The sequence below is a fragment of the Lutra lutra genome, chromosome 4 (genome assembly GCF_902655055.1).
Source record: "Lutra lutra chromosome 4, mLutLut1.2, whole genome shotgun sequence".
Classification (NCBI taxonomy): Eukaryota; Metazoa; Chordata; class Mammalia; order Carnivora; family Mustelidae; genus Lutra; species Lutra lutra.
Genome location: NC_062281.1, coordinates 159,920,317 through 159,943,181, shown reverse-complemented (window position 1 = coordinate 159,943,181; position 22,865 = coordinate 159,920,317). Strand labels below are relative to the sequence as shown.

Below are 22,865 nucleotides of genomic sequence, written 5' to 3'. Positions count from 1 at the left end.
GTATGTTCATGTGCGTCGGTCCCCGCGAGCAGCTTCCTCCATTTACGAAGCGCTTCCTAGGAGCCCGTAGACACTGCGATGCTGTACCCGTGTCACCTCATTATCCCCATTTCCAGGTTGACGGGACAGCCTGCAGGGGATCGGGATGCGGAGGAGCACCCGGTGGAGGGCACAGGGGTCGGCGTGCTGCTTCCTGCTGAGACCTGGAAAACCCGTGTGTGGAGGCTCGCCGGGGTGGGAGGAGGGAGGGCTTGGCCCCGGGAGGGTCATGCCTGAACCCGTGCCACTACCTGAGCCCCTTCTCTCCCTTTCTCTTCTAATGAGAAAAGCTCCACACGCTACACAAAGGGTCCACGACGGTCCCTTCCCAGGGGCTGCCCTGTGCTTTCAGCCTGAGCAGCCAGGAGGCTAGGAGGCCTGGCCTCAAGAGGAGAGGCTTTGTGCCATCTGCAGTGCCCAGAGCAGGGGCCCAGGCGGGCTGCAGCCAGCCCCGCCATCAGAAGGAAGATAAGTAGGAGTTAGGTAAATTATGTCTCGCAAGGCGCCCAAAGGCATTTGCTTTCACACTTTGAAAAGCAAAGATGCACACTCCCCCTTGGAGCCTGAGCGGGGGGTTTTATTGCTTGGAAGGAGTCCCAGGGAAATGGGGTGGGGGGAGGAAAGCCCCTCCAAATACCCCCACCTCCCCAGCCCACTCTGCTCACAAAGCTGTCTCCTAGTCCAGATCCCCCTTCCCCCCACTCCAAGATCCCAGGCCCATGCAGGGGAAAACTGTCTCATGGCAAAGGGGCCTCGAAGCCAAACCAAACACTGAGGGCTCCCAGGCTCCGCAGATGGCTGGCACCAACGGGCTGAGTCTGCTCCGAGCCGACTGGGCCCCTCGCATGGGGAAGGGCCCCACTGCTTGGGTGGACTGCTGAAGCCCTGTTCAAGAATGCCATGTGACCCTGTCTGCTGTGTGACTTGGGGCAAGTCCTGTCATCTAGGTCTCAGTTTCCCTATGTGTGCAATGAAGGAGCAGGAACAGACCCGTGCATTTAAAAATGTTTTCTAGTAGTAGAAGCCAGAAGGGAGAGCTTAGGCAGAAGCTCGAGGTGTAAAGCACAGAAGAGGGCTGCTTCTCGAGACAGTGTCAGCTGTCTGCCCACGGAGGCCCCTTCAGGGGGCTTCCTGGACCCCTGCACCTAGAGGGTCTCCAAGAGCATCTGGGGCTGGGTGCTGGGGGTCTTCGTAGGTGGTGGCTTTCCTCCCAATGCAAAGGGCTACTGGCTATGCCCCGGGCGACCTTCTCGGAGGCTTCCAGGGACACAGAGTAGAGAGGGGACTTGGGGTCCGGGTGACTGGTGGTCCTGCTGCCTGGGGCTACAGCCCTTGATGTGGTCCGGCTGGAGGAGACCCCACTGTCAGTGTGGTCTGGCCTCTGCCTCTTCGAGCCAAGCGGGTCAGAGGCCGGTGGAGATCTGCGGCAACAGGTATCCCTGCAGCTCGATGTCCTGATGTCCAAGGCCTGTGCCCACTTCCATGCCTTTGGCTTCATGGCCTTCTCTGCAGGGAATGGCCTCATCCTCCCCATGGCCCTGGCTATCTGATTCCTTCGCAGGCACAGGAGCACTCCGGGGCTCCAGGGCTTCTTTGGCCACACCGTGTTGGGAGCTGGCCGTGACCTGAGACTTCTCCTGCTCTTGTCCCCACCTGCTCTTGTGCCTAGCAACGTGGGGCTGGGTAACCGGCGTGTGCCCAGTGTGCTCCTGCTAAGCGGCAGGAGCAGCACCCACCCAGAGGCTCACTGAAGGCTTGTAGCAGAAGCCGGGCTAAGGGCCCCTGAGCAGCTCCTGCTGGGGCGGGGAGAGTGGCATCTGAGGCCAGCCCGAGAGTCCCACCAGCAGTTCTGGAGACCGCGGTCACTGAGCATCACAGGTGGCCTGGCGCCAGCTTACCACTTCATAGCATCCTGTTGTTTGCTTTCTAACCCTCAAAGCAAGCCCCACGAAGGGCTGGGCTCTGATGCCCATTCTGCCTGCTTTTGTCTGTGCTGTTGTTCATGGAGATCCTGTTTCCCATTTCTCACAGGGTATCTTCTACCTGCGATCTCACAGCATTCCGGCCTTACACAGAGACGCTGACCATGCAGGACCCTCTCAGGAGAAGGTCTGGTTTTGCTGGGAGAAATTGGAGCTGGGGAGTCTGGGGCAGGATGGGCAGGCCAGGCGGAGGTGGGCACAGCTCTCCCAGGGGCCTAGGAGGTGGAACAGTGTCTTTTCCCCTTCGAGGGGGACCTGGGCACCTGCTCAAATCTCAGGGAAACTGAGGCCCAGAAGAACAATGATACGTGTGTGTGTGTGTGTCCAGTATGGTACACTCACAAGCCCTCTGGGTTTGTCCACATTGAGGCCTACCTGTGCCTTGCTTCCAGCCATGTCCAGCACTTAGAAGGAGCTCCCTTTCCTGCACCTGCCTCCTCATGACTGTCTGTCCTGATGGCCCCGCACTCTGCCCCCTTCTTTATCCAACCCTCCACCCTCATCGCATGCACACATAGTGCAGCTGTGGAGGGAGAGAGCAGCAGAACTGGCCTGACCTTTGGAGACGGTCAAGGCCCTACCTGCACAGAAGGAGAGACTGAGGATTGTCATGAACCCCATATCTCACACAGCCAGGGAATGACCCCTGCCCGGCCGCCACCCTCCTGGCCCTCCGATGTGGGGGCTCCCTGAGAGTTCTGTACCACCACTTCACAGCTGTCTGCGGACACATGCCTGGCCCTTTCCATGGGTCCTCCTAAATCACCCTGCCAAGGGCTGCTGCTTCTCTAAACCTCCTCCACAGTGTCTCTGTCTCAGGGAATGAGGGCCGAGGGGAGGGTCCACAAAACCTCCATGAGGCCCCTGGCAGCTGGAGAAGTCCAACCTGGACCTGGTGCCCAGGGCCCCCAGGCCTTTAAACCCAAGTGAGGGACTGCAGCCCGTGTGACTGTGCTGAGACGGGGGCGCCTTCGGGGGCTGCGGGATGTGGGGGAGGAGAGAAGGGACACAGCCAGTGTGGATGGAGGAGATGCTTGCTAGGCGGCTGTGGGAGGAGCATTTGCATGGCCATGGGCAAATGTGACCTTTAGCGTTAGGCAGCCCTGGGTGTGAGCTCTGACTTCACAGCCCACTCGCTGTGTGGTCTTGGACACGTTACCTGACTTCGCTGGGCCTCAGTCTCCTTGTTTCACAAACAAAGCTTACTTCCCAGACTCCTGGCAGGACCCGGGGCACGAGTCTGCTGTTGGAGTTCAGCCAATGTCCCCTCGTGCCCACCCCTGGCAGAGAGAAAAGCAAGAACGAAGGGAGGAGGAGGGCCGGGCACAGCCGGCTGAGGGGCGGCATGCAGCCTGGCAAGGACAAGGCCCGCAGGAGCGGCAGCCCCAGGCCAGAGGGGAGGCCACGGCTCTGCGTCCAGGCTGTGCATGAGGAAGCTGGCCTGGCCATGGCAAGGAGCACCAAAGAATCTCAGACTGCTGGGGGCAGTGTGCTTGGGGAGGGGGTGGTGGGGGGGGGAAGGGTGGGAGAGGGGATGGATGTGGGGGAAGGAAAATAAGAAAACCTGGGATGGAGTTACAGCTCCAAGGATAACGATTTTGTTAGAGAGGCTACAGATGTGCCTCAGCTTCCCTCTTGGGAGAGCTTGCCTTTGTTCCCTCTCAGAGGAGTGGAAATTTGGAAACCCTGGGCAGGTGGGGTGAGTCCCCTGGGAGTGACAGAAGGGTGCCCCACCTAGGCCTCTCAAGGAGCTCAAGCCCTGTTTCCCTGAGAAGCGTCGAGAACCCAAACAGGGTGCCCATCCATGGAAACTTCTCTCTCCAACCCCACCAGATGGAAGAAAGCTATTCAACCACAATTTACCTGTTAGGTTGGAGAAGGGGCTCCCTCTTGCCAAAGAAAAGCTATTTTCTTCTCCTGAAACCAGGCTCTGTGTTTCAGAGCTACGTGTTGTGAAAAGGAAACCGTTTGGAGCCGTTTGCTGAAATTTACCTTTCAGAAGTGGTTAGAGTCGGGGGTCCGCTGCTGGAGCTGACAGCCGGCCCCCATCACCTCATGGGCCAGGCCCACCCCAGACTGGGTCTTTTGATTGCCCCAAAAGGCTGATGAGGGCCCCGAGTCCCCCTCCTGATGGGAGCTATCCATGGGCCGCCCGTGCCTCCACCGGCCCCGCTCCTCCTGTCAGGCGGCAGGCCCTGCCCTGCAGAGGAAGAGGCCCTCTGACAGCTGCCCGCCCGCGCTCCTGGGTTGAAGGGGGTGGCCCACGCAGGGCATGTGAGCCAAATATGTCACAGCTAATAGAGCTACAGCAGTGCCTCTGTCCCTGGCAGAGCGGGGATGGGGGGCAGGCAGGCTGGCCAGGGCGCCGCACATTTCCCAGTAACCCAAGTCAGATGCTCTGAAACCAAAGCCCAAAGGAGCAGTGGGCTCCACAACTAGTTGCTGGAAGTCTTTGTAGAATAGCACACCTCTCAGACTTTAGAAGAACGGACTGGACTGTATCATCCTTTTGTCATAGACTCAGACACCTGGCTGCAGGAGGACCATGAAGTTGACAAGGCTGGAGGCAGTCCCTGATGGCTTGTGTGACCCTGGACAGATCCCTTTTCCCCCAGCCTGTAAATGCAGAACTAGGTCCACATTCCCCAAAGCTGTGGAGAAGTCTCCCGAGTGCAACTTCAGTCCGAGGGCAGACACAGCACCCAGCTCCCCAGGCCCCTGTGGTGCAGGGTCAGATTAGGAGGGCCACGGGGGCCTGGACATATGTTTGTTTCCAGGTACCCCAGATGATTCTTTCTGGGGGTGCAGGGGAAATCCCAGATGATGGTCTTTAGGGCTCAGGGGAGACTCTGAGTCTCCACGGGCCCACTGCTGGGGCACGAGGGCCAGGGTTGGCTACCACAGTGGATAGGACTCTGACCTCCACTGACAGTCACTCCCTGGGGCATCTCAGGTGTTCTGGTGACACTGTTCACCACACACAGAGACTCCCACCCCAACGCGGAAGCTAGGGAGACTGTTTTGAGCCTGCAGGCAAAAGTTGGGAGATGGCATCCTGGTTTCAGCAGGAGCTACGATGACAGACAGACTGGGAGGGTGGCACAGGGGCAGCAGGGGCACGCAGGCAGGGGACAGACCGGTACTACTAGCACAGTAGGATGATCTCTGCACCTGCCCATGCTCACTGCCGTGCACCACGAATGCCATCCTCTCCCGAGATGGAGCCCACAGCCATAAGGGCAGTGGTCAGCCCCTGCCATCTCTTTCTTGCAGAGTGGGACCCTCTGCTCCCTCCCTGACCGGGTGCTGGCCACTCAGACCTTCCGGGGACAGACCTCAGACCTCAGACCTTCCATGGAGCCAGGCTGCACTGTTCTCTCCTACTGTCACCGTCTGGGGACAAACATAGCCTGTTTTGCACCCCAGCAGCATCCAGGGAAGCTAAAGGCAAAGCAGACTTTTGGCCAATGCACCTTAGGTTTCTGTTTCCTTATCTTTAAAATGGAAAAAAGTGTACTTGCTCTCATTTTGAGACTAAAAATGAAAAATCAGATGTAAGCCTGCTCTGTAAGCCCTGCTAGATGAACAGTAGGAGGCTTTGTGAACAGGGGTGGGGGAGTGTCAAGCTCTCCCCAGAAGTTTCCACTCAAGTGCCCACCTGGCCCACTTCCTCTGAGGAGCACCCAGGGAGGAGAGGGGCTGTAGCCCTGGGGCAGGGGTGTGTGTGTGTGTGTGTGAGGCCGGCAGGAGAGGCGGCCCGCCCCGTCCCTGCTCACCTGTCCTCGAGGCGAACCCACAGGTCATTGAACTGCCGTGGCCTCTGCTGCTTGTTCTGCCTCTTGTGCCACTTCTTCTGCCGCCCAAACTCCTCCAGCTGGCTGAGGCTGTCAGGGAGCAGGAGGTGTGGGGACAGGGCCGGGTCCTCCTCCTCAGGCGGGACGGTGGGGGCTGCTGAGGGTGCTGCGGGGACGGCAGTGGCAGGGGTGGCTGGGGCCGGACTTGCCGAGGTCCTCTCCGGTGGGGGCTCAGGGCTCCGGGCGGCGGGGCTGGAAACGGGCAAGAGCACGTGAGGTGCACGTGTGGGACTGTGTCACTCATGCGCAACAGGGAATGGCACCCAGTGGGAAGGCTGTCACCACAGGAGAAGAAGCTGGGTGCCCCTGCTGCACCCAGCGAGAGTATCTGGTGTTGGGAGATGGAGCTCTGACTCCTTTCATTGAGGGACCCCAGGCGCCGGACACTCTTTTAGGGATTGGGCAAGAACAGTCCAAACTGGGTTACTGTCCGTTGTGAGCTCGCACTTTGAAGCGGAAGATGGACAATGAGGATGGCAGATGGTGAGAGCCCCTGAGGGGGGCAGGAGAGGGAGCATGGAGGTGGAGGGCGCTTGGCATGCAGGGGGGTCTGGCCACTGCCAGGTGATGTTTGAGCCCAGACTCTTGGGAGGGGAGGGGGCGAGCCATGGGCAGGTCTCTGGAGGGCATATCTGACCTTCGTCAGGGTATTTCATTCCACAAACTCTGGCTGAGTATCTTAGGGCAAGCGACTAACCGTGCTGTGCCTTGTTCTCCTGCTCTGAGAAACGGGGATGCCACAGCCCACGCTTCTGCGGGGCATCATGAGGATTCCATAAGTGAACCCGGGCAAAGCCCTTAGAACAGTGACTGGCTCGGGACGCCTGGGTGGCTCAGTTGGTTAAGCAGCTGCCTTCGGCTCAGGTCATGATCCCAGCATCCTGGGATCGAGTCCCACATCGGGCTCCTTGTTTGGCGGGGAGCCTGCTTCTCCCTCTGCCTGCCATTCTGTCTGCCTGTGCTCGCTCGCTCTCCTCTCTCTCTGACAAATAAATAAAATCTTAAAAAAAAAAACAAAAAAAAAACAGTGACTGGCTCGTAGTTAACAGCTGAAATGCTTTAGTAATGAACGTGAGTCATTAAGTATTATTAAATATTAACATGGTTGCTTGTGTCGTTCATCCAGCCCCCCATCCGTGCATTCATCATCTACTTCCTGAACACCTTTCCGGGGAGGCAGGACAGCATTCAGCAAGTTAGAGCTCCAGCTAGAGGTACACAAACGCGGGTTCACATCCCGCTCTGCAGCTTACAGGTTGTGTGGCCAAGGAGCAGCAGGGAGGCGCGAGATGGGAGTAGTCCTATTCCCACTTACTTCCTAAGCTTGTCGCACGGATGAATGAGCTGAGGTCCTAACACAGTGCCTGACCCATAACAAGCATTTCTTTAAACCTGGCCTGCAGGCAAAGGGACTTGGCTGTAGTGGGCACTGAAACACTGATTAGGCGTGTGGTCGTGGAATTCACATTCCATACAGCGCTACATACACAGGTCTCTCAGCCCGGGAACATCGTCTGCTCCTCTCCCTTTTATTCTTTCCTCTCTGGGGCCCGAATGGACTTCCTCTGGAAGACATCAGGCCCTGGCAGAAGGCTGGACGTGGTGTGGGGAACTATAAAGTTCCAGTGACACCCAAGGCGGCACACAGCCTGTCCTCCTCCTCCAGTCCCGCATGCACGATGGGGTGAAGGGCTTCTCCCTCCTTGAAGGAGAGAAGGCCATCGGCTCAGCCTGTCCGTTCCCAGCCCCCATGGCAAGCCCAGATTCCCAGGGTTCAGGAGATGCTGCAGCTGCTAGGGAGATAATTCAAAACAGGCGGACAAAAAGATGGATCCAGGAAGCACCTGTGGCCGATGATGGCTTTTATTGTTGGGGCCTCCTCAGCATCCTTGCCCCTCACCCCACCCGCAGGATTTCAGTGTGTGCTGGAGGCTCAGCCTGAGAGCTCTCGGAGCAGGGCCGGGCAGGGGGGCGGGAGAGGCGGGGGGCCTTCCTCTAATGCCTGGGCTCTGAGATGAATAGAAGCAGAGGCAGCCTCCCCGGCCTGTCTGCCCACCCTGCCTGGCCTGGACAGACACAATGAGCCTCGGAAGAAGTCCTTGGGGCTGTGAAGGGGAGTGTGCGGAATGCCTTGTCCCCGAGGCTGCCTTGGGTCCCTCGCTCCTCGAGCACACCCCTGCGCTGGCCCAGGGCAGACTGCTTTGTGCTGCACTCAAATGTTCAGGAAGAACAGTGTCATGAGCTTGACTCAGATGATCAGAAGAGGAAGGAGTCCAATATGAGGGACTTTTTAAGGTCCTCTAGAAGTGCCATGGAGATAGCAGTGAGCATTGGCCCAGAGCTAAGAGACCAGAGGCTCAAAGCTCTGGTGGGCTAGGGGGTCCAAGCCTCATTTCTGCAGAGCAAGGAGCAAAGCCTCAGTCATTCCTGAGCACCCCTGCCCCCAAGCCCACCTCCAGTCCCCAGAGAGGGGACAGGGAGTGGTTAGGAGTTTAGGGAGGGTCTAGAGCCAGACTGCCATTACCATGAGCTGTGTATCCCTCTGCAAGTGACTTCACCTCTCTGGGCCTCCAGTTCCTCACTTTCAAGGTGGGGATACTCTAGTTCCTAACTCATTGAGCTTTTGAGAGGATTGAATGAGCTAGAAACGCTGAGAGCCTGGTGTACGGTGAACCACCAATAAATATTGGCTATGATTGTTCAAGCTTCTTTCTGACTGTGGCTCATGTCACGTCAGAGACAGGGGCTGAAACTGCACTGTGGTAGCCTTTGTTGTCTAGTGAGGAAGTTTCTAGCAATACGGTTGGGGTACAGGCTGCAGGGAATCCCTAAGTTTGAGGATGCTGTCATTGCCTCCCCCAGAGCTGCCCAGTATGGGCTGACACCCTGTCATGCCTGCCCTGGCACTGTGGACCACAAGTGGGCCCAGGGGACCCCCAACCTAGGGTAGGGACAGGAACCCCTCGGATGCCCAGTGATGGCTATTTGAGTGGAGAAGGTATGTCCTGATGGGAAAGTCACGGGTAGGAGGGCACAGCCAAGAGGTGTGGTCAGAGGAAGGTGAGGAACAGGTGTGGGTGGGGCCGGGCATCCCCCGGTTCTCGAGGCAGCACTCCAGGTGTCCTGCAGAGTCCTCCCCCCCACCCCACCCCAACCAGGCTCTAAATCTTGAGCAACTCTCAGGATCTAATGTTCCTCCCATTCCCACTGCCCTGTCCCCCAACCTCACCTCCCAGGTTGCCAAGATAGCATGACAGCTTTCTTCCCAGTCCCCTCACCTCCAGCCCAGCCCCTGCACTCCTGGCTGCCTGGTCACAGTGGGTCCCTACAAGGCTTCTTCACAACTTGCCCTGCAAGCCGAGCAGGAGGACAGGGTGCAGCCCAGCCATGCTCCACAGGCTCCGGTAGGCTTCGTGGTGGTGGCAGCAGGCCTGCCAGGCCCGTACCCCCAGATGCCTGAGTTTCTCACCTGGGGATGGTTTGCCCTGCCGGTGTGTGCTCCACCTCCAGCCCTGCCTGCCGAAGGACGTCGATGACTGTGTTGTTTCCCAGGAAATGACCTAGAACACAAGAGACGAGTGGACTCAGCCACATGCCAAGTCACAGCGACTGGGGACCCCTCAGGCCAGGGACCTCCGATACCCAAGATGGTACAGTGTGTCTGGATGTTGTCCTGGTGTCACCTTGGCATGGGTCCAAATCCTGGCTCAGCAGGCCCCAGTCCTCAGGCTCCGGTTTCGGTGGGCTCCCCTCTGTAAAGGGAATGATGGTAGCATTCCCTGCTGGGCTAGTGGGAGGACTGCTGGAACAGTGGTTGGCATTGTGGCAAAGGTCACAAGTGTTTCAAGTGGCCTTGCTGTGCCTCGTACCCTGAGGCTGACCCCAGACTCAGATGGTAATGACCTGCAACATGGTCTCCGTGTACAGGACCCAGGCGCCAGCTGTGGCTGCCACACAGTTTTATACCAGAAAAGTAAAGTGAATTCAGCCCATATAAGACAAGCAACAGAAATGAGCAGCCGAAAGGGGTCATGCAAGGCCCAGCTTGGAGAAAACCTCCTCCAAGAAGCCCTCCAGCCCTCAACAGGTCTGTGGCTCATCTTCGTGAGTTCCACCAGCAGTTTGAGGGCCCATTCCTTAGGACACGAGTGGGTTCTCCGTGTTCATGTCTGTCTCCCCACAAGGCTCCACAGGGCAGAGACCTTCGTGGATTCATTCGTTCACCTTCTATCCAGCCTCTGCGAACCACACATTACAATCCAGGCCCCGAGTGGCCCCAGAAAACTCGCCAGGTGTCAGATTCTGGGGAAGGAGAGAGCAACACATGGTTGCAACGGCTGCAGGTCCAGCAGACAGCAGCGGGGGCACAGAAGGGGTCTAAAGCCGGAGCCGAACACTGTCGAGGTGGCTCCTGCTTGGGGGGTGCTGGCATCCTCACCCTAACCCATTAAGCATTCATTCAACAAATGTTTATGGTGCACTTGCTCTGAGGCCAGCCCTGTTGCTGGTGGCTCAGAATACAGAGAGCCACAGCCCCGGATGAGCCCAGAAAATGGTCTCCTTCAGCAGGACGCAGGCATGAAGTCTGGCAACAGCCAAGGGTCTCCCAGGCTCCGGTGAGGAAGGGCCCTCAGAAGGCTAAGTGACGGCAGTCAGCACCCTGGCCAGCCCCTCATCCTTCCTGGGCCTCGATCTCCCCACCTGTTAGATGTGGCCAGAGTGGCAGTGACCCCTTGTCGCTTCCTAGCCCATGTGCCTGCCCTGTGGCCCCACTCCCATGGGCGGCACGTTCCCCTCAGCTCCCCATTCAGCCCAGAACCTGGGGGGAAATCCCTGTGCCATTAGTCTAATCGCCTGTGACAGGTGGTGACAGGTGGGAAGCTGGAAGGTCAGCACGCTGACAGCCCCGGGGAGGTCTGAAGAGAGCAGACAGTGGCCAAGCTGGGTGGGACTGGAGAGACTCCGGCACAGAGGGGGTGAGGCGGGGACTGCAGAGCGGTGGACGGAGGGTGGAGCCTACCCCCTCCGCTACCTCCCTGCACACCTCTGGGCCGGCTTCTGCTCTCTTGCGCTGGCCCACCCCTGTCCCTGAAGTCCACCTTGGGATCACTGCGAGAGACCACTGGTATGGGAATGAGACCTGGCGTCTAGTCCAGGACCTGCCTCACCCGCTCTGAGACCTCAGGCAAATCCATTATGCTCAAATGCTCTTAATGTCTCTGTACAAGGGAGGGATCCATGGGCTCCCCGGCTCTCAGACTCTCTGGGGAAAGCTTCTGTTTGACCCTGGAGAACCCGACCAAAATGGATTCCCCCTCCCTCCCTTTCTTTACCGATTCAGTTCATTAATCTGACACGCACTGAGCGAGTGGATCTCGAGTGCTAGCCAGTGGTGAAGAGACAGGGGCCTGTTCCAGGCACTTGGTCTCAGAATCAAGATCTTTTGATCGGGGCTAAGTACTATGCTGATGGAAGTACAACCTCAAGTCAGGGAAGACTTCCTGGAGGAGGCAGTGATAGCTGAAGGGTGGGATAAGAATTAGCCAGGTGAGCACGAGAGTTAGGCATGGGGTTGGGGGGGTGTTCCAGGCAGGGGAAACAGCATGTGGAAGGCTAGGGGATAATAGGCTCATTCGAGAAGCTGAGTGCAGAAGACACGCAGACAACACAGGCATGAGCAGGCCCTCCCAGGACACTGGGCTTCACCCAGTCCTGTTAAGGACAGAGACCCAATCTCCTGCCATGGCTATGCGTCTCCTGAGCCAAGTGGCTTCCTTGCCCCCAGCCCGTTTTCCTGAGTGTCAAATGGGCATGCATCCCTTCGGGGGCTGGTGAGGTCCTGATGAGGCAGGAGGAGTGACCGTTCTTTGGAGAAGCCCAGCATGCACTCTTGAGTGATGAGCTAAGCTAGTCCTTGGGGGGACCACAGAGTTGTGCCCACTTGCCTGGTCCCCGAGTGTGACGGAGCTGGAAGGGAGCCTGGGCATGGTGGCCTTTGGCAGACGGGTTGCAGGAGCTCCCTGCCAGCAGTTCTTGGAATTTACTCCTGGCAGCAAAGGCCATTCCTTCCATGCCTCCATGGAGACCCTTTAAAGGAGAGGGCCTCCAGGCCCAGCAGTGGTCCGCCCAGAAGATTTCAAGAGGGACCAGGGAGAGCAGGCCGCCTCCAGCTGCATAGGAGCCGTGGTGAATATTTACCAAGCTGTGCGACCTGCTCTGAGAGGAACATTCCTGATGCTGGGGGAGGTGGTGCTCGGAAGGGCTCAAGCCATACAGAGCTCCAGCTGGATCCAGACCGCTGCCTGACAGTGTTTCAGGGTCCAGTCAGTGCCCCATCCATGTCCTCAGCCTCAGCAGCTCCAGACCCTGCCTGAACAGAAGACTCCAGATACTTTGAGAAACTAGTTGGAAGCCATCAGCAATGATTTTTGCAAATCCCATCTTTACTTCTCTAAGCCACGCCCGCCTTCACTTCCTTCCCTGCAAGGCAGAGAGACCAGAGTCTCCCGTTGCCTGCCCCCTACAAGAGGCCGCTCCTGCACAGCTCCAAGGGGCGCCCTCCCTGTGAACCCCTGCCCCAGGATAACACACACCAGCCACCCATTCCTGAGCCTGTGCACCCAGTGCGGCCCCAGCCCTTCCCTCTCTGGGCTTGGCTTCAGAGGACCCCATGACATGGTGCTATCCTGCTTTTCTTTGTAGCCCTCTCACTGCCCCGCATCCCCCTTCTCCTGTCCAGTAAATGTGGGGGCCCCAAGAATCATGTCCATAGCCTTCTGCTCCCCCACAATCTGTGGACAAATCATCCACATGATGGTTTCAATCACCATGCAGTGTGGACCACTCTGGAACTACTGTCCTCGCCCAGACCTGACTGTCTGGCAGCCTACCGGACGTCTGTACCTAACAGCCTCCAGAGTCTACAAAACCCAGCTCACCGTCCCCTCCTGGGATGTGTCACAACTGAGCTCTGTTATCCAACTCAGATGGGCTCTGGCTTGACTTTTCCTCGCCCTCCTCATCCAATGAGTGACCAGAGGCCTTCTGATTTCTCTCTCCTATTCATGCTTGACCAGCTCAGGTCCCCATCAGCTTCTGCCTGAGTCACTGCAGACATGGCCTTCCTTGCTCTCTCTCTGCAGCTGGAATGATCTTCCCACCCACATCACCCCCAGAGATGCCCCTGTCAGAATGCGTTCTCAACAAGCCATTTGAAGGGAGACTGAGTTTTTCGAGGGCATGAGCCACGTCTGATTCATCCTTGGCCTCAGGGCTAAGCCCAAGTCTGGCATACAGTGGTGGCTTCATGAATGTTTGTTGAATGAATGAATGACAAAACCCGCTACTCCATATCCTTGCCCTGATCTCACCCTATCCCCAGGAGACCTGAGCTCACAGATCCCCTTCCCTTGTAGCCCCCGCCCCACCTCTTGGTGATGCTCCCGCAGATTCCACCAATCCCAGGAGCTCACACCAGCCTGAGTCAGGGCTTGGTGCATGTTGTCCCCGGAGGCTGGCAGACAGGGCCTAGGCTTGCCTCCAAGGTCACAAATCCTGAAAACATCACCACGCCCATCCTGAAACCTGCAGGGAAGGTGTGGAAAGTTTCCAAAGGGGCCCCAATGTTGGGGCTTAGCCTGTGGGCTTGCCCAGGCTCCTGGGGTCTCCTGGCCACTGCTCAGCTGCTCCTTCCAGCACTGACAGCTGTTTCCTGGCCAGCTCTCTGCAGGAAGGTCGGTTCCATTTCATCTGCAGAGGCTACATGGACGAGGAGAGGAGGGAAGGGAGGCAGGACAGTGAGGGGTGGGGCACGCAGAGCGACAGAGACAGAGACTAGGGGAGAGGAGACAACAGAGGGGCTGAGAGAGAAAAGAGACACTCCCAGGAGTGTCTCCGGGAGAGGGAGAGAGTGCCAGGACACAAGGAAACAGAGAGAAGACAGACAGATGAGAGGGGGAGAGAGGGGCTGGGAGACAGGCTGTAAGAGACTTAGAGACAGTGGGAGGGAGAGAGAGAAAAGGAGAGACACTGAAATGGAAAGCAAGAGATAGAAAAAGACAAAAACAGGGCAGAGATATAAAGAGACAGAGATAGAGAGGAAAAGAGAAAAGAGAAAAAGAACCCAGAAATGAAAACACGGGGCATGGCAGTGGAGAGACTCATCTACTAGGATATCACGGAAAGCTTCCTGGAGGAGGGACCCTTTAGCCAGGAGGAGACATACATGGTTGTGGGGCAGAAGGATTATAGGTCTTACAAATGGTGGGGCTCATTTGGTGATTGTCTCCTGGACCCCACAAGTCAGAGTACCACTTAGAGGACATTCATATAGAAACAGGGAAGGCGGGGTGCCTGGGTGGCTCAGTGGGTTAAGCCTCTGCCTTTGGCTCAGGTCATGGTCTCAGGATTCTGGGATCGAGCCCCACAGATCCTGGGCTGTCTGCTCAGTGGGGAGCCTGATTCCTCCTCTCTCTCTGCCTGCCTCTCTGCCTACTTGTGATCTCTCTCTCTTTCTGTCAAATAAATAAATAAAATCTTTAAAAAAAAGAGAGAGAGAGAAAGAAACAAACAGGGAAGGCGTCCTGCTCCCAGTGGGCACAGCCCCATCATGTTTTAGTGTGGAGAAAAGATTCCCCTTCTTCCAGGTATAAGCAGGCCTGTGCCAGGGCACCAGACTCAGCAAACGGAGCGGAGGCTGGATCTAGGCTTTACCCCTCAGCTGGCTCCAGCTTGGTAGCCTCCCGACATGGGAAGGCAGGGTACAGCAGAGCAAAGAACCCTGTTGTGGGGTTAGGACAGAAAACCTGGCTTCACAGCTAATGGGCTGCGTGACCTCAGGCAGTTTCCTTCCCCTCTCTGTGCCTCCGTTGTCTTCCATGGTCTCCTGGGTCTTCCCAGTTCTAGGAGTCCATCACTGGATAACCGAAGACAAACTCCTACTCGGTAAGTCTCCTGGGTGCTTTTCGAACGTCATTTCATTTCAGCCTGGCATCCTTTTGAGGTACCCCACCGCTTACAGACATGGAAACTAGAGCTCGGAGAGAGGAAAGGACTTGCCCTAGATCACACAACTGGTACAATTGGTAAAATGCCAAGCTCTGACTTTTATCCAGCCATGTCCTAGTTTGCTGCACGTTCTAGTACATTTGCTCTGAGGTCTTAGCATCTGCGAAGGATTCCGAGTTCGCATTTGGGGGGCCGGGAACTGTCAGCAATGTGTGTCCTTTCAGGGTTCACCAGATCAGAGAGAAAAGTGTGTGAGTGCTCAGCAAGAAGAACGGGCCAATTAACAGGGTAATTTCAAGATAGTGTTGTGGGGGCCGTGCAGAGGGGGAGAACCAGATGTTCCCACAATGGCTCCAAAGTAACACAGGCTCCCCTCGGCCAGCACACATGTTTTCTCTCCAGTGAGCACGCTGGGTTTCCAGTTTTCTCCTCCTGGAAGAGGGATCCCAAGCTCATATTTATGTTCTGTCTGAAATTAATGCAAGGGAAACTTTCAAATGCTAATCCAACTGCCAGGATTAGCCAGCCGGATGCCAAGTGACAGAGGTGTTTGTTTTCCTGAGGAAGTGTGACAGAAGGGCTGGATGGAGGGACCTGGGGATGGACGGACAACTGGGGGTATCACGGGGCTTCTGATCTTCCAAGGAAGGTCAGCCTGGGAAACTGGCAGAATTGGGTTTCCTTTCTCCTGCTGGGCCAGCCAGGGCAGGGCGGGGGTGTTTTTAGCTCAGGAAGGACTGAGATGATGTGTTCCCTGCACCCAGTCTTGTCCTGGAGCTGAGACACATGGTCCCCACCCCAGAGGAGATCGCAGTCCGGGGGGGGGGGCCTGGGGGACAGGCATGCATGGCCTTATGTGGCAGGGAGAGCCCTGCAGTGAGGGAGCCCCGCCAGGGGCTATGGGGTTGAAGGAAGGGCCTTCACGACGGGACTTAGCACTTCACTTCCGTGGGTACAAACGGACGAAAAGCGTGGTTGTGCAGCCCACCACCAGGGTTCCAGGTTGTTGGAATGTGAAGTGAAAGGGGAGGTGGGGCACGGTGAGGGTCAGGAAAGTGGGCCAAGCTATGGGATTCTGGATCATGGCAGCACAAGACTAAGGGGCCAGGTTTCATCGGGGCCCAAAAAACACTCTCAGACAACTGTCTGGCTCTGTGAGGGAGTGAGGGCCCCTCCCTGGAGGTATGTAAGTAGAGAGTCACTGAGTGCTTGTCAGACCTGATCAGAGGGGGTTCAGACACACTCCGGGGAGCTGGGTGTATCCAGGTGGAACCCGATTCCGCCCCCTTTATCATCTGCTCTTCTCTGGAAGCTGCCAGAACCCAGGACAATCAGAAACAAAGAGTCCTGAGACTTTAGCCGGTCAGCTTAGCTCTGCTGTTAAATAATGGGAGGATGGATACAAATACCAAGAAAAACAACCCCACCTCCCATCTCTCCAGAACTCAGGCAGAACTGGACACTTTGATTTATCGTGTCACTTGACCTCACTGCGATGTTTCTGAGGCCAGCAGAACTTGCCCAGCGTCACACCGAGAGGAGGCGGCAGAACCGGGGCGGGCCTGAGCTCGCTCATGGCTTGGAGTGTGCCTGTTTAAAGGGCACTTCCGGGGGCAGCTGCTCCCTGGGCACCGCGTAGCCTCCCTCTAGGGCTGGAGCTGCTTCTGGGCCTCTGACACCTGTCTGACAGTCGTCCGGCTTGGGGTCCCATTCACGACCTCCCCCAGTTGTGTCTGTCCTTGTAAAAGCATCCCCTTAACCCCCACCAGGCCCATCCCTCCACACCAATCCTCTTGGTTCTTCTAAAATCCCCAGGGTTTGTTTGAGCTTTTTCATTGTCTTTGGATCAGGTCGTCTTTCAATTAATTTAGCCGTGAGGAAGTCTCCATGCACCCCACCCTATCCATGAGGGCATAAGTGCTGGAGGTTTTTACCCTGAGGGCCTGGAGCCACAAGCCCTTTCAGGGACCTCCTACCTGTCAGGCACGGGCCAGGCCCTGGGGGGTCCTGAGATGGGTCAGACAAGGCAGCCTTTCCTCCTGGGGCCTGACACCACTCTAGACCCAAGCAAACACTGTGCAGAGCGGTTTGAGGTCATGGTGAGGCCCTGGGGGAGAGCCCCAGAGACAGAGCCTGTGAGGGGTTCTGTGGCTGCAGGGGGTGGTGTCCGGTCTGGGACTCACTGTGGCCAAGGTAGCAGCCGGGACCCAGGAGAGCTCCCTGCTGGCCAACCTGCTCCTGAGCCTCACCATTGATTGGAGCTGAGCTGGCTCTGGGGGTCGCTGCACAGTGTTCATCTGAGTCCTTGGAGGATGGAGATGGCTGCCTCCTCTGCCCCTCTGCCTCCTCCTTCTCCCTGGATGGCCCTACTCTCTCCTGGGTCAGGGGAGTCCTGTCCTTGGGGGACTATGGGCTCTGAGGGGCCAGGACTCAGAAGCATTAATAACACGGAGGGCTCCCATTTATCCAGAGACGGCACTGCCCCAGGCACCGAGCAGTCCAAGGACCAGCCCCCTGACTCTCAGGCTCATTTTCGGGAGGAGAAATCTGATGTCAGGAAGTGAAGCACCTGGTCTGCCCGGGCCACTTCCTCTAAGGAGAAGCGCCAGGTTTCTAGGTCAGGCAGTCTGGCTCCAAAGCCCGTGCTCTTAACGAGGCCACTTTCTTCTCCTGCCTTCTCTATGCGGCCCCGCAGGAGTGCCGAGCCCGTGGCCGATGTTCCATGAATCCCGGCTCCCTGACAGATCCAGCCTGGGGCATGCGTCCTCCATTCCTTCCTCTCCCCCACCCCAGAGGGCAGGGGTGGCTCCGGTGAGGGACGAGCTAGCAGATGGATGTTCCCCTGGCTGGCTGGCTGCTCTGGGCTGAAACAGGAAGGGTGACTCTGGCCAAGGATCACAGCCCGGAGCAGGCGTGCCAGCTGCCAGATGCGAGCGTGGTGGGGAGCAGCGCCCTTTGAAGAGCCGTTGGAAATTCTGAAACACTTCCGGATGCTGTGGCCTCATGTTCCAGCGTGGGGAGTGTGGCAGGCCATGGGCGTGCCCCTGCGTGAGGAGAAAACGGCTGGGTGTGTGCTGCCTGTTTGCAGCGTCCCTCATTTCCAAGGTGAAGGAGGGCCCTCCAGGGGACATGGCGGTTCTTCTGTGCTCAGCCATGAGCTCCGTTCCTGAGGCTGCCGAGTGGAGAACCCCGGCGGGAGGGAGGCGGCTGTGGATATTGTCCTGAGGACTGTGGGGATGATGCAGCTGGACCAGCATCAGGAAAATTTTAACTGGTTCTTACCTCCTCCGGGAAGCCTTCTCTGTCTTACCTTCCCTCCTAGACTGGGAGATGACAAAGGAGCTCGGCACAAGCCAGGCTGTGATAAGGAAATCCTACAGGGCTGTGGGAGCCTAGAGAGGAGTTGGTGGAAAGGCCAGGCAGAAGAGGAGAGGGGCACAGTCTGCAGCACAGACAGCCAAGCAGCAGCTGGATCTTTTCTGGGCAGGGCGGGGACTGGCCATCAATGGGGATGGCCTATCAGCGTGACCATCAATTCACTCCAGGTCTGTGTCTCTCACTTCCTATCTGTACCTCGATTTACCTGTCTGCCCAATGGGATAATAAATACCATCCTCTCTCCCTCCAAGGGGAATGGAGGACGTAAAGGTCCTATGAATGTCCTTCAATCAGGATGGTGCCCCTTGTAGGGAGCTGCGGCCGTGTTATTTACAAGAAAGATATTACAGGTGTTCCGGGACGCTGGGCTTCCAGCCCTGCTCTCGAGCTGGGGTCTGCACCACCACTCGGCTTCTGTGTTCCGGCTCCCCAGCATGCCGCTGAGTGTGGGCTTGTGGCGCTTGGGCTGGGGAGAGAAAGAGGCTGGCAGGGGCCGGGTGGGCGGGCAATCGGGCAGCAGCCGCAGCACCAAAGTCTCTGCCGCTCACACTGCCTGCCTCAGCACGCTTTCTACCAAGGGGACTTCCATTGCTCGTGGGGGCAGGTGGCCGCAGCCCTCAGGGAGGGCTCTCCATGGCCTGGAAGCTCTTAGCTCCAAAACCCTCCCACGAATCCAGGAGTGACTGAGGCAAACTCTACTAGAACGTGAGAAGATTGGGATGAGAGGATGTGGGGTGTCAAAGGGCTTTGGAAGGCCAGCAGGTAGAACCATATTCAGATTATAGCCCTTCAGGGTTCTGGAATGTACGGTAAGCACTGGCTCCAGAGTTTGAAATGAGCGGGCTCTAGTGGTTATCTGGTCCACCTTTGAGTCTGGTTTGTATCTCCACCCCAGCTCTGCCAGCTCCTATGTTACTCGATCCATTCCAGGTTCCAGGATTAGCTGATAGATTAACAGATCTCAAGAAGGCCCAGTGCCCTGGTGCTAGGGACAACATTATAATCTTCTTTTATTGCTTGGGACTGAGACCTCCCTACCCCTCTGGGGCCCGGGGCCCAGGAGGTACCGTGTGACTAAAGGGAATGAACTTGATTCTGGGAGATTTGGTCTGTTTAACTTCCTGTCCATGCCACTCCTTATGGCCAGTCTCACTTGCATTTAGGCCCAATGCTCTCTCTTTAAACCAAGAACCTTGGTTTCCACTTGCTTCCTCTTTCTCTACAGATGCCTTTACCCTCTCTAGAGAGGAGCTCTGATTAGAAAGCCATCAGGTGACTTCTCCACTAGCAAATCACCCATCTGCTGGCCTCCTTCCTCCTTCGATTACAGGTGAGGAAATGCCCTTCTCTACCTAGGGCCAGACCCTCTACCTGAACTCTGATCCCACCCTTCCTGCCATCTCAGAAGCCTGGGTTAGTAATTTTCCTCACTGAGCAGCCTCAACGCTCCTATGGCATTCTTTACATCATGTTTCAGACATGCTCCATTCTGTCCCACTGTAAGAAAAGCAGGGTGCGTAGGGGAACAATATAGTTACCAGCTTTTTCTTTTGCCAAGTAAAGGCTCTGAGAGCTCCCTTTGCTTTGTATCACCAACATTTTGTTTTGTTTTGTTTTGTTTTTTAAAGTAAAAGATGTTCAACTTCCAACATGGTAGAAAGAAGATCATTTTAGATCAGATAAGCCTGTAAATTGAATAAATATAGTTAATAAAAATTTACCACCTAGTACCTATTTTTTTTTAAAGGTACTTACAGAGTAGAAGAAACCCAAGAAATCTAAGAACCTGCATGAGATCTGTGGGGACCCAGCAAGTTCAGCTTGACCTTGAGCCTGATAGTCGAGAATCAGGCCTTCCCTCCCCCTGGGCAGGCATTCCTCCCCATGGCAGTGGCTTAGGTCATTCTAGAACATCTGGGTTTCCACACTGACCACAGACACCTCCTGGAGAGGCAGGGCTTCCATCTGGGCCCCTAGATGTCACCCAGGCCTGGTCAGAATTGTCACACACGTTCACACCCCAGTTGCCACTGAGTAACCTCTCCAAGAGGTCAGTCAGATGGTACCTTGCTATAGAAACATCACGGACACCAAAGAGACCACTCTTCTGTGGGGTGGGCCAGATACAAGGATACCCTTCCCACAAAACCGCCCACATTTCTGAAAGGGCTGGGACTGGGACCCTAGAAGTCGGGGTTCAAGTTGAAGGTCTGCGTGCATGGCCTGGAGGAAGCCATTCTTCCTCTCTGGGATTTAGTTTTCATTTGCAAAATGAGTATGATAAGACCCATCTCATGGTGTTACTGTGAAGATGACAAATGTAATATAACGTCAGAGCCTGGAGGGGGGCTGGCACACAGTAGGAGTTTTTATTATAAAGACACCCCCCCGCCTGAAACTGCTGTAGAGAATGTTAACCCTGTGATCTAAAGTGAACATACTTAGCACAGTCTGATGAGGTAGGTGTATTATCCCCATTTTGCACTTGAGAGACTAAGGCCCTTAGAGAGGAAATGGCTTTCCTGGTGTCTACAATGGTAGAGCCCCCCTTTACCCCCTAGCCTCCCCACACCAAACCTCTTACTCTTTGTACCGAATGTGTCTGGAGCAGAAGGGAGAGGGGGTGGCCGACCGCCATCAGCTCTGGAGACCCCAGTCTGCGCCTGGGGGCTTCCAGGAGGGGATTCTGGAGCAGAGGTGGGCTGAGGAAGGCCTGAGATGGGACCGCAGAGGTGCCCAGACAGGAAGGAGCATGTGGAGAGGACGGGCTGTGTCTGCCGGCCGTCTACAGATGGCAGGCTGCCTGAGTGCTGGGGCCTGGCCTGCTCGGCAGTCAGCCTTGCCCTAAGGTGTGGGGCTCGGGAGTTATGGCCATAAGAAGGCAGCGAGGTGGGCGTGGACTTCTCTCGCTACGGATTATGTGGGGGCATGTTGCATGCCAATACGGGTCTGTACAGCAGGCTCCCTGACTGCACATGAGAACAGAGCTCCTGGCACGTAGCTCCCGGGCCCGGGGTCCAGTCCTGGCTCTCTCCCTGACTTGCTGTGAGGTTCACCCAGATCTTGGCCTGAAGGGCCCTCCGTCAGTCTGGGGCTCTGACGAGGTGGGCCGGCTTCGGAGGCTGCCTCCAGCCTTCAAATTCTCAGACCATTGTTCAGGACAGGCTGAGCCTCCAGGGGACAGCTGTCAGCAAGATCTGCACATGGTTCTGGGCTTATCCTTGGACAACAGGCCTCTGAGAGCCTGACTTTACGGGTCTCGTGTCCACCGGGCCCAGATGAGACTAGGAGGGAAGGACCTGGTCAGCGTTCATTCATGTGCTCATTCCTTCCCTCATTCATTCTTTTACACGCCCATCAAGCTTGAAACCTGTTATGTGCTACTGAAACCCCAGAGTGATCACGTGGTGGGGGCCGTCCAGGAGCTCAAGGCAGGGTGGGAGCCAGAGCCAGCAGCAGCCGCTGGCTCTGCTATGGGGGGAGCAGCCTGGAGGTGGTGAAGGCGGAGCTGGAGCCAGGAACCTGGAGCTGATGGAGGCTTGGCCCGGGACAGTGGTGATGGGGATGGAAAGAGTGGATGGATGTGAGTCTTTTTGGTGGCCTGTCCACAGGACCATCTAGGGGCCAGCTGGTTTGCCGAGATGGGGAAGAAACTGGAAATGGGCATGGTGGCTGCGTGCTGCCCGAGTACTTGAGGGCACATTTGTGTCTCTGTGGACTTGGGTTTCAGAAGCAGGCCAGTGCCCAAGACTGCCCGCATTGCTGTGATTTTCATCTCCAAGCCCTCTGTTCCCTCACTCACAGGAAAGGGCCAGGCTCAGACCCTGGGTGGCTCTGGTCTTGGGCCGTGGGACAGCTGGGGCAGGAGGTCCTACCACACGGGTGGGCCATGTGGAATGCTGGATCTCTAACTGGCCTCCCTCAGGGATCAGGCTCACCAGGGGACCTTCCTATGCCTAGAGAGAAGCCACAAGGCTGGCTGGGCTCAGAATGGCTCCCCTTTTTAGTCAGCGGGGGACCATTCTGGGCAGGAGCACAACCCAGATGCCCACGGAGGGAGGACTAGAGGGCAGCTGGATGGTGACAGGGTGTGTTGGGGTGCACTTACTCCCCTCCCAATCCCCAAAGCTGTCCTGACTCGTGCCAGGTCCCCAGTAGGTATCCTGCACCTAGAGGATAACCTTGCCCTCTCCACGTGGTCAGTCAAGGTCCTGTCCCTTCTGGCTTCTTTAGACACCCCTTAGAGGAACCCCTCTCTTCTCTGAAAACTGTTCAGTTAGCTCTTGGAATCACCAGTGGCCCCTGTGCTTTTGAATCCTTCTGTTCAGATGAGTTCACTAAGGCTGTCAGAGGGGAAGGGACCGGCCACAGGCCACAACAGGTCATGGTCGTGCTCCACCGCGAGCCGGGACTGGTTCTGTCCAGTTGCAGGTGTGCCTCACAGACGCTGTCCCACAAGACTCCCCCATGCTGAGGACAACAGAGAGGGAGCATAGGCACAGTCAGAGGACCCTGGCTCTCCCCTTGACGTGTACCGAGTTGAATGGTGGGGTCGGGGAGGCAGACCTCCCACAGCAGAATCAGGACCGACCCGGGCTACAGGGAC

At 56.8% G+C, this 22,865-nt stretch overlaps 1 protein-coding gene across 1 annotated transcript in view; it reads right to left on the bottom strand.

The window, feature by feature from the left end:
- The window catches only part of TRABD2B (TraB domain containing 2B), a 202,953-nt gene that overhangs the window by 6,691 nt on the left and 173,397 nt on the right, over positions 1-22,865 (bottom strand). Inside the window, exons 5-6 of the mRNA XM_047727571.1 lie at positions 9,345-9,435; positions 5,798-6,067 (exon numbers count right to left, since the gene is read on the bottom strand). Of these exons, the coding sequence (XP_047583527.1) occupies positions 5,798-6,067; positions 9,345-9,435 (361 nt within the window). The remainder of the gene's footprint in view (positions 1-5,797; positions 6,068-9,344; positions 9,436-22,865) is intronic.